Here is a 12,210-nt window from a genome sequence, read left to right on the forward strand (position 1 = left end):
AATACACTACCAATTTCAGAATCTAAGGCGCAATACTTATATGACAAAAACTTTGAATAATAATCAATTAACATCTAATTAGTCAGTATATGCAAGTATTGAACAAATATGGTCCCTGTCCCTCAGGAATAACACAAAAATAAACAGACAAAGCACACCATGGAAGTGAAACAATACCAATAAACACGAGGTGCTGTAGGAACATGGAACAAGGATATTTAAATCAAATAGGGGTAAGGAGGAAAGAATAGTAAGGCTTTCTAGAAAAGAGAATGCTTCAGCCATGTTGCTGGAGTAACACAGAGGACAGTGCAGGAAGAAAAAGCAAAGAGGTATAAAACAGGATTATAATGGTTCCATTGACTGGCAGGTAAAAGGTGTATTTTTCTAATTGTAAAATAACTTAATTGTTCTTTCAAAGGAAGTCAACCATAATGTAAACAAAAAACACTTATATATCAACAGTAAAGTCTTGGCATAATGTTTTCTATTTCATGAAGTTAAAATGTTTAAAAACCTCTACCTCAGCACTTCATTGCTGATTAGCAAATATCTATTTCCACTAAGGCAATATTTTCCAATATTGGAAAAGGCAAATTGGGAAAAGGCAAATTCATTTAGATGACCAGAAAGGGAAAAGGGGGCATCCTAGAATGTTTTACTTTTGAGTGTATCGTAACAGGTTATCCCTTGTTGTATACTTCAAAATAATTCTGAAGAGCTAAGAAGTCATTAAAGTTCTCTCCAGTCATGAATATTTTCACACTTACTGGTCACTCAGTGTGTCTAACTTATTATCCTCACTGCATAGATACGTCAACAAAGTAGTTAGAAACTGCTATGAAAGGAAACTGTCAACATCATTAAATCTTAAATTTATATAGAGATTTATATAAAATTTGATCCTTACAAACAACCCTGTAACTATAGGTAAGAAAAACTAACTACTATTTCACTTTTACAAATGAGAAAACTAAAGTTTAATAAAGGTGTGGTTTTCCCAAAATCCAGACAGTGGAGCTAACCATTTTTATCCCTACGCCAATGCTAAGACCATCATACCATGCTCTGTCATTTCACTCCCTCCTAGTCTTTTGAGTCAAGAAGCCATTAGATGAAAGAAACAAAGGACCCAATAAACAGAATACACATCATGCTACAATTTTTTAGTACTAAACAAAAGATAAGACCAAGTCCTACCGGAGGAAAAGTACAGCACAGAAAAATATCAATGTTAAAAAGAAAAACACCTGATTAAACACACTTCTATAAGACATTAATAGTAAGCAAAAATAAGCTCAACTCCTACTAAGGAAAGAAAGCACAGCCCAGAAATTTCAATGTTAACAAGGACAATTTTCTTTATGTATAGCCTTAGTATGGCTTAATACTTTTACCTATAAAAATCAAATCCTTATCCTAATACCTAAGTTACAGGTTTTATAACCTCAACACCTTTTATTTCAGGAATTTGATTTGCATAGCCTGTAAGCATCACAGAGAAGAGTTGAAGGAAACACAAGCTGAAATAAAGTAATATATACAAAAAAGTCACATTAGAAACTTTGTTTTGCTTAAACTGAAAGAAGTATTCACTGTTGCCAAGTGGAAATTACAAAATTTAAGAAAATTATATAGCTTTTGTATGTTAAAAGTTTTTAAAAAATAGATATTCTAAAATGTAACCTAAAGCTATATACCAAATGTAGTTACTCATTCTAAAAATACTTAACATCTTTAAACAATAAAGAATGTTGTAAGGATTTCCCTTGTTTTATAATAAAAGACAACAATGCAAACAAATCTCAAGAGAAATTCTTTGACAGAAGCTGTTATTTGTACAAAAATCTCTGAAGGATAACTGTATTCACTTCAGCAAATCCTTCTCAACATGAAATATAATGATACCTTACCTAATTCCCAAACACAAAACATTTTAAACAAGCACCTGGGAGGCACCATTTCACCAAGGGTGCAGCTGGGTCCATTGTGCAAGTCTTCATTTTGAGATGGGATGGAGTGAACTGATGGGATGGGTGGGGCAGATGGGGCAGGTAAGGGAGGGAGAGGTGTCTGGAAAGCTACTCTGGGTCTTTCAGGTGGTATCTTCTCTTCAAAGTGTCTTGGTGCCACACTAAACTGCTTTAGTCTATCAGGCTAAAATAAAGAAAAAAGTCTGTTTGTTACATAAAATCATAAATTTAAAGGTAGAAATTAAAGGTGGAAGGGACCTCAAAAGACCCTCTATATCAGACTGTCACAGAATAAAAGAATTTTACAGCAATAAAAGGCCTTGAAGATCCAATCCTTATTTTATAAATGGGGTAACTGAAGCTCCCATTTGAAATTGAAGCCCCCCACATGGAAGTACATGAATCACCTGATGTCTCACCATTAATAAATAATCAAGCAAAGATTAGAGGCAGATATTAATGCTGAATGTAAAATTCTTATTATACAACATTGTGCTGTTTCTCTATCCAATTGACATTTCTGACATTAAGTGTTCTCTAGAATGATTAGCCAAGGTTTTCTGTAAAGAGCCAGAGAGTAAGTTGATCAGGCTTTGCAGGGCATGTGGTTTCTTCAAATGCTAAAGTAGCCCAAAATAAAATGTAAAACAATGAGTGAGGGTGTGCAGCCATACAGTACAACTTTATTTACAAAACTAGGAAGCAACTAGATTTGGCCAAGGCTATAGTTTGCTAACCCCCACTTCAGAACATCATTTATGTATCCTCTTCTAAAATTTGACATCAAAAGTAAACCCAAAAGTATTGGTCTATTATGTCTAATGTGTTTATCTACCCTCATAAAGCCACTTGACATTCTAAAGGTTGTTTCATTTAAATATAAATAGGAATGCCCATCAAATACTAATGTAACTATAAATCAAATGTTTAATAACATACTACCATATTACATTAAAAAGTTCAAGATATTAAAAGAAAGTTTTTGATTATATAAATTATTTCCAAGGTATCCATTAATAGAAGAAAATGTATTTAGCTTTGGAATTATCCTTTTTTTCCCCAACATGTTTAATTCCTCAGGAATCATTTCTCAGATTAATCTAAAAGTTTTATTCTATGAGCAGTCAAGCACCCTGGGAGTGATACTGGTCCAGTATTACACTTCTTTAAACGGGCAACCCACAGGATATATACTCAGCACAAGTAAAAGTGTATCAAAAGCTGCCCATATTTGAATAATTTTAAGTTGCTGTATTCTTTGCAGGAATGAACTTTTTAATGAAATTAAAGTTTCTTAGTCATCAAAGGTAGACAAAAACTTGTGTTAGCAAATACATTCTACAGATCCCACTAAGAAAAAGCACAATTTGAGAAGAGCAATAAAATATTACCTCCTCCCCACTTAACTGCAATGATGTAATTCATTCCATTTAATGAGAATTGCAAAATTAAAGTAAAAACAAGATTATTATCTCTCTAGTCCTACATTAAATAAAATTACTAAAATGCTTAAACACTAGAATCAAAGGTTTCAGTTTCTTTGGAAATCATTCCTATACAAGAAAAACTCAAGAAAAATATTAATGTCTATTGTAGATTGAATAGAGATAACTTTTCCTGCAATAGTGCATTTGAACCAAGTAGAAAGAACTAATTTAAAAACAAACTAAAAAAATGATGCACATATGAAAAAGGAAAAATTATCTTAGAGAAATAAACAAGAGTTAGAACTTAAATTTTATGAGAACTGAATTTATTACTATTCAAATTGGTCTACGCTTATATTTCCCCCAATATCTTCTATCTCCACCTGCCACCACCTTTGAGGCTTATTTAAATCAAAGAGCAAACATTAAAAGATTCCAGGAACCCTTACCGATTTCTCAGGGTCTCGTGCTCAGAAGCTGCAACCCTGAGTTCCATATCTTTTTCTCTGAACAAAATTAAAATTCTATATATTAAACAGTTAAAGTAAACATAATCAAAATCATTACTAAGGCAAATTTTAGCACAAAGTCCATGCAATAACATCTTCAAGTACAATAATTCTATTTACTGATAATAAAGCCTTAAATAATTCTGAAAACTCAATTTTTGATTTGGTGCAAATTCACCTGTAAACTGACTTACAGTAAGTGCCTCAAGTACTTAGAAGCCTCAGCAATTCACACAGGATAAGTACAGAAGTAAAACAAATCTTCACTTCATGAAACAAAGACATTTAGGATACATGTATATTTTGTTGGCAAAAGGAAGGGTAAAAATTTAAAAATTAATACCATACTTTCTAATAAGCTTCTAATAAGAGTTTTTAAGAAACTGATGCTAAAAAATTATTAATGTAAGACAGGAGATATTGGCTTTCTCTAAGATAGAGGGAAAAAGGCAAAACTAAAAGATGGTAGGTCTCAAAATTCTCCAGAACCAAGATACCTAATCCTACTTGTAAACTATAATTAGTATTTCACAGGTATTTCTACAAGAAAGATTGCAAACACTAGGACTTGTATACAATATAAATATCTATCAATTTATCATGATTATTTTTATATTGCATTTATGGGTATGCTAATCATTTCACATTATATAAGACAAAATACTTCCATTTCATATTTGTTACTACATATGAGATAATATAGTGGGCATGTAGATTACACTAAATGCTACCCAAAATCAAAAATTGAAGAAATTAATAAAGGTATCTACAAGGCCTACTATAGGATATACACATCGTCTCATTTGCTACCTATATGACACAGTAAATGAACACTCCCATAGTATTTGTTCTACCACCCTGGCAGATTGATGTACACTGCAGAGGCTGAAATGGAAGTGATTTACAGATACATAATCATCTTAGGAAAAATATTCCATTATTTTACTATGTAACTGTTTATCACCATGTCATTTTACACAAATGCATTTTAAATTCAAAACATCTTTTTTAAATGCAAACCTTTCATTACCGTCTCTTGTTCTTCTGTTGTTCGGCCATTTGTTCTAGTAGTTCTAGTCTGTATTTCTCCTTCCTTCTTTGAATAAGTTCTCGATCTTCACCTCCTAGAAAGTGGTAAGAAAAAAAACTGTCTAGTGGTATCTGAGTGGCTCAGTCGGTTAAGAATCCAACTTGTGTTTCAGCTCACATTGAGATTGAGAGAGATTCTCTCTCCCCCTCTCTTTCTGCCCCTCCCCCCGCTCACACTTGTGCTCGCTCTCAAAATAAATAAATAAACTTAAAAAAAAGGGGGGGAGAATTGGCCCTCTTTTTTAAGATGATTTATTTAGAGAGTGAGAGAGAGAAGGCGCATGCACACAAGCAGGAGAGGGGCAGAGAGAGAGAGTCTGCGCTGTCAGAGCATCTCACAAACTGGTCTTAACTCTTAAGCAATATCTGCAACTAGAAACTCGAATTTTAAATAATGTAAATATAATTTTTAATTATATCAAAGAGTAGTGCATGTGCAGAAAATATAAAAGGTAAAATCATGTATCATTACCTCTTCAACTAATTTCACAATTTATGAATATCTACTATATGTCAATCACAAGATACATTACTCTTTCCCAAACCTCTATACCTCAAAAACCTTAAATAAGAGAATACTCTAATAATCTCCATCCCCATTTTTCTAATAATTGAGATAATAATTGCCACTAATAACTCCCACAAGCCCCTTAAATTTAACAAGTATGTCCAAAATGAACACTTCAAAAGCAATTGCCCTTCTTTGTTTTCTGTTAATGGCCTGATCATTGAACCTCAAAACCTGCTATAACTTTGATTGCTCATTCTCTTATTCACTTCATATTCAGATCCTCTTTCTATTCTCACCACAATTAACCTTGGATCCAACCTATCTACATTTCACCTAGACTGCAGCAATAACCTCCTAATTAGTTTCTCCATTCCCCTCCCTCTGCTCCAATAAATGCAGCATATTTATGTAAGATTAACTGTCTTAAAACACAACACTAATCACACTGGTACCCTGCTCAAATTCTACCTCAGTTCTACAGAAAAAAATATAAACCTCTCACCCAGGTATCATGTGCAAATCAAGTTGTGCAAACATTTATATACACAGAAGATCATTACTACTGCATTTAATTTTTTGGACTTAGAGGTGATTTTTTTTTTTTTAAGGCTATAGTTGACACACAATGTTACATTGGTTCCAGGTGTACAACCTTGATTCAATAAGTCTATACATTATGCTACGTTCACCACTACTGCAGCTACCATCTGTAATCATATAATGTTATTATAGTATCACTGACTATATTCCCTATGATGTGCCTTTTATTCTCATGACTTATTCATTCCATATCTGAACGCCTGTATCTTCCACACTCCTTCATCCATTTTGCCCATCCTCCCACTCTGTTCCCCTCTGGCAACCATCACTTTGTTCTCTGTATTTATAAGTCTGACTCCACATATTTGTTTATTAATTTGTTTTTCAGATTCCACATCCAAGTGAAATCATACAGTAGTCATCTTTCTCTGATTTCACTTAAGTGTAATAACATCTAGGTCCACCCATGTTGTTGCAAATGACACAATCTCATCCTTTTCGTGGTTGTGTTATTACACACACATTATTGTCTATATATACCACTTCTTCATTATTCATTTGTCAATTAAGGGGACACTTAGATTGCTTCCATATCTTGGCTATTATAAATAATACTGCAATAAACATAGGGGTACATATATCTTTTTAAATTAGTGTTTCATTTTCTTTGGGTAAATACCCAGTAGAATTATTGGATCATTTCTATTTTTAATTTCTTGAGGAACCTACATACTGTTTTCCACAGTAGCTGTCCAATTTGCATTCTCATCAATAATACACGAATTTATTTTTCTCGATATCCTCACCACCACTTGTTATTTGTCTTTTTTTTATTCTAACCATTCTGACAAGTAGAAGGTGATATCTCATTGTGTTTTTGATTTGCATTTCCCTGATGATTAGTGATGCTGAGCATCTTTTCATGTATCTGCTGGTCATCTGTAGGTCTTCACTGGAAAAAATATCTATTCAGGTTTGCTGCCCATTTTTTTTTTATATATGAAATTTATTGACAAACTGGTTTCCATACAACACCCAGTGCTCATCCCAAAAGGTGCCCTCCTCAATACCCATCACCCACCCTCCCCTCCCTCCCACCCCCCATCAACCCTCAGTTTGTTCTCAGTTTTTAACAGTCTCTTATGCTTTGGCTCTCTCCCACTCTAACCTCTTTTTTTTTTTTTTTTCCTTCCCCTCCCCCATGGTTCCTGTTAAGTTTCTCAGGATCCACATAAGAGTGAAACCATATGGTATCTGTCTTTCTCTGTATGGCTTATTTCACTTAGCATTACACTCTCCAGTTCCATCCACGTTGCTACAAAAGGCCATATTTCATTTTTTCTCATTTTTAATTGGATTTTTTTTTTTTTGGTGTTGAGTTGTATAAGTTCTTTATATATTTTGGATATTAACCCCTTATCAGATATATCACTTGCAAATATCTTCTCCCGTTCACTAGGATGCCCTTTCATTTTGTTGATGATTACCTCTGCTGTGGAAGGAATTTTAGTTTAGTTTAGTTTAGTTTAGTTTAGTTTAGTTTAGTTTAGTGTAGTTCCAAAAGGTTATTTTTGCTTTTGTTTCCCTTGCCTTAGGAGACATTTCTACAAAGATGTTGCTACAGCTGATGTCAGAGAAGTTACTGCCTGTGTTCTCTTCTAAGACTTTTTTTTTAGTTTCTGGTCTCACATTTAAGTCTTTAACCCATTTCGAGTTTATTTTTGTGTACGATGTAAGAAAGTGGCCCAGTTTCATTCTATTACATGTAGATGTTCAGTTTTCCTAGCACCATTTATTAAAGAGGCTGTCTTTTCCCCATTGTATGTTCTTTCCTCAGTTGTCATAGATTAATTAACTATGTAAGTGTGGGTTTATTTCTGGGCTCCCTATTCAGTTCCATTGATCTATGTATCTATTTTTGTGCCAGTACCATACTGTTCTGGTTACTGACTGTAGCCCTGTGATACTATCTTGAAATTTGGAATTGTGATACCTCCAGTATTGTTTTCCTTTCTCAAAATTACTCTGGCTATCCCCTGTCTTTTGTGTCGTTCAATACAAATTTTAGTATTATTTTTTCTGGTTTTGTAAAAACTTCTATTGGTATTCTGCTGGAATTGCACTGAATCTGTAGACTATGGTGGGTAGCACAGACATTTTAATAATATTAATTCTTCTAACCCATGAGCATGGAATATCTTTCCATTTGTGTCATCTTAAATTTCTTTCATCAACGTTATTATTGCATATGTTAGTGACACAAAATAACCTCTTAATCTAGACATGCATCATCTGAAACACCACACAAATCACAGGATAGCAAAAATGCAATTGAGCCAGAAATTTCTCTACTACCTTAATTATTAGTTTCCCAACCATCAGTGAACATACAGCATCTAAGTATGCCCATTAAACACAGATGTCAGCAATTGTGAAGTTCCCATAGGAGTAAGACAAATAACACTAAGGTTAATAATAATCTTTTATATTAAAGTAGATCTATCCATTCTACTTCTGACCATGATGGAGTAATAAACACAGAACTTAACTTTCCACCATAAAAGAAAATAACAAAACTAGGCAAAATATGAAATATAGTAAAACCTTGGTTTGTGAGCATAATTCGTTCTATGCTTGTGATCCAAAGCACTTGTATATTAAAGCAAATTTCAAGAACCACTGGCTCAGTTGTAATCATGTGACATTTGGCATCACATACTACTCATATTGCAAGACATCACTTATTTATCAAGTTAAAACTTATTAGAAATGTATGCTCGTCTTACAGAACACTTGCAGAACAAATTACTCACAATCCAAGGTTTTACCATAACTGTTTTTCAGACACTGGACAACAGGTAGCCAAGGACTGTACTACCTGAGAGAAAGAAAACTAATGAGGTGAGCACTTTAAGCACTGCCATTTCTGCCTGAATGTAATTTATAGAGCATAGGTACAGCGAGGGAGAATCCAAACAAAGCCAGGAAACTAAGCAAATCACGTAAAGATCAAGATCAAGAAGGCTAAAATGTGTAGAAGTTTAGGTCAAAGATCCAAAAAGAAGCATAAAAAGAGCTTTAGAAATCTGTGGAGGGGTCCCTTCAGACGTTACTGTAGACTAGTCTATGAATGCAGTAGAATCTCAGTATCCCTTATAGTGTTCAAGGAAGATGCCCCCAAGAAAGGTCATTCTGTAGTAACAAGGCTGGATTGTCCCTAGGAAGAAAGCTACCCTAAGATTTCCCTAGCTAAGCTTAAAGTAAAACCTCAAAAAGACTGGTTCTTAAATATCAGAAAAATGTGACTGTAGTAGGCAAAATTCTAAGGTAGATGCTATGCTACCTGCCTTCTGGTGCTGACTCCCTGTATAAACTCTCCCCTTGAGTATAAACAGAACCTGTAACATGTTTCCAGCCAACAGAAAGGAGTCTGCTAATATGATTTAGGTACCAATTCTGGATCAAAATTCAAGTCTAAATTACTTAAAAGGGAGATTATCTTGGGTGGGCCAGATATAATCAGGTAAAAGCCCTCCCTGAGTTTAGATATTCTCCTTGTTGGCATAATAAAGTGAGCAACCACGGTAAGGTAGCACACATGGCAAGAAACAACAGATGGCCTGTAAAAATTGTGGGTGGTCTCCAGCTAATATCCAGTAAGAGGCCCTTAGTAATACAACCACCAGTAAATGAATTCCACCAGCAATGTGAATGGGCTTAGAAGTAGATTCTTCCCCAGTCAAGATTCAGATGGAAAATAGAGCCTGGCTGACTCTATGAGACCTGACCCTTATGAGACCTGAGCAGAGAACCTAAACTCCTGATCCACAGACAAGATGAGATAACGTGGGATGTTTTGAGCCCCAAACCTGTGCTAATCTGTGATGCAGCACAGAAAACTAATACAGTGACCAATAACTATTAGAAAAGTTAGTCAATAGAAAAAAAAAAAAAAAAACACAACAGATGATGAAACAAATAAAGACATTAAATTAGCTACTGTAACTATGCCCAAGCATTTAAATAAAAATGGGAACATAGGGGTGCCTGGCTGGCTCAGGCAGTAGAGCATGCAACTCTTGATCTCTCAGGGGTCGTGAGTTTAAGCCCCACATTGGGCATGGAACTCCCTTAAAAAAAAAAACTAACTGGATTTAATAGAACTTTAAATATATATATATATGTGTGTGTATACATAAACACACACATATATATATGTATAATATATACACACACATATATATATATATATATATATATATATAAACAGGAACATAATGAGGAAGAAATGAGAAGCTGTTTTAAATTTTTTAATGTTCATTTATTTTTGAGAAAGAGAGAGACAAAGCAAGAGCAAGGGAGGGGCAGAGAAAGAGGGAGACACAGAATCTGAAGCAGGCTCCACTCTGAGCTGTCAGCACAGACCCCGTTGCAGGGTTCCTATGGAGGGCTCGAACTCACAAACTGTGAGATCATGACCTGAGGTGAAGTCAGACTTCACCGACTAACCGACTGAGAAACCCAGGCGCCCCAAGAAGCTGTTTTAAACAAAAAACAAAAACTGAGGAGTTCTTCTTCTATTTAGCAGAAAGCTACAAGAGAACACTGCTCAAATCCTACAATGGTGAAAAAGCTCAATTATCTATAAAACTGTAACTTTTAAAAAACCTGTCAGAGAGCTGAGGTTATAAGCAACCAGGTAAAGTGATTTCAAAAGGGCATAAAAACCAATCCAAAGAGATGGGATAATCCACATTTTTTACCTTTCCCAGAGTATGAAGAAGTAGGCAGTTACCTTAAAAGCAGGTAGGAAGAAAAATGCTGAAATGTTAATGACTTCTTAAAGGCTTTGAGCAGGCTAGAATAACGATACAGATTCTCTGCAATCTACCCAGACACAAGGGGAATCTCACTCACTTCTCTACCTTCACCAGAAGCTTATGAGACTGGAGATGGGGCAACAGGAGACATATGAAAGAGACCATTCTTTCCAGATCCTTCTTTCATTATAAAGCAATGGCCAGAATCTACTGGTGAAAGAGCAGAAAACATGCTTGGACCCAGTTCTGCACTTACAAAAAGCAAAGTCCTGTTACTGTTAGGGGAAGGGCAGGAAATTCTCACACAACAAGCTCCACAGACATAAAGGAGGGTTTGGCTACCACTCTGGGAAGCATCATGAACACTGAGACTTATTTCTGAAAATGAGACACACAGAATCAGCCTTGCACCAAAGAAAAAGCAAAAGCAATCACTCTGTTAGAGTCAAACAGGTCCTGAAAACTGACAAAGATGCAGGCACACTAAGAAAATCCCTCCAGCACTCCAGGCTCCACATTAAGAACAAGGTAGTCAGAGAATTTAAAACTTGTTTTAAACAAGTGGTAGAAGAAAAATTAAAAAATCATTAAGTATGCACAAGACATGAACATTACTACCAACCAATTGAACTACTTGGCATTTATAAACCACTACACTCAACAACCATACAATGCACATTCTTCCAACTACACACTAAACACTCACCAAGATAGACTATATTCTGGGCCATTAAAAAGTATTTTAAATTCAATTTGAAATTGAAGTTATACAAACTGTTTTTTTCAGACCATAAGGGAATTAAACAAGCAGTCAGTAATAAAAATATAAAAGGAAAATCCCCAAATATTTGAAAATTCAAATGCATACTTCTAAAAAAAATCAATGATTCTTTTATAAACCACATAACATATTGTTGTTTTGCTCTCATTAGACACAGTCTTAATTTTTTAAATAAAGCATAAGTTCTTGGAGCAAAACTATAGGAAGACAAATTTCAATTCAATTGAAATGAGAATTTTATAACAATCAGATTGTGCTACCTCTAGAGTTCTTTATGGGTCCATACAAATATAGGCTGGGGAAAAAAAAACAATCATTAGATAAATTACTGGATTAAATCACTTCAATGGTTTGTTCCAAGCATTAGAGTCTATTATCTCACCAAATATTCATCCATAATTCCTGGACTGCAGTAATGATAAATTCATGACATTCAACATTAAAACTTTAGAGTAGAGTAATCCATTTATTGATAAAATTATTTGTCAGTGAGCTCTCAAAAAAGAAAGCCATTTCTCCAATTTTTACCATGTTTAACAAAATACATTGTAAGAATGAAG

General features: G+C 34.4%; 1 protein-coding gene across 1 annotated transcript in view; it reads right to left on the reverse strand.

The window, feature by feature from the left end:
- CSPP1 (centrosome and spindle pole associated protein 1) overlaps positions 1-12,210 on the reverse strand; it is a 142,275-nt gene that overhangs the window by 64,037 nt on the left and 66,028 nt on the right. Inside the window, 4 exon segments of the mRNA XM_030303813.2 lie at positions 1,927-2,157; positions 3,850-3,872; positions 3,875-3,906; positions 4,940-5,033. Of these exon segments, the coding sequence (XP_030159673.1) occupies positions 1,927-2,157; positions 3,850-3,872; positions 3,875-3,906; positions 4,940-5,033 (380 nt within the window).

Source organism: Lynx canadensis, chromosome F2 (genome assembly GCF_007474595.2).
Source record: "Lynx canadensis isolate LIC74 chromosome F2, mLynCan4.pri.v2, whole genome shotgun sequence".
Classification (NCBI taxonomy): domain Eukaryota; kingdom Metazoa; phylum Chordata; class Mammalia; order Carnivora; family Felidae; genus Lynx; species Lynx canadensis.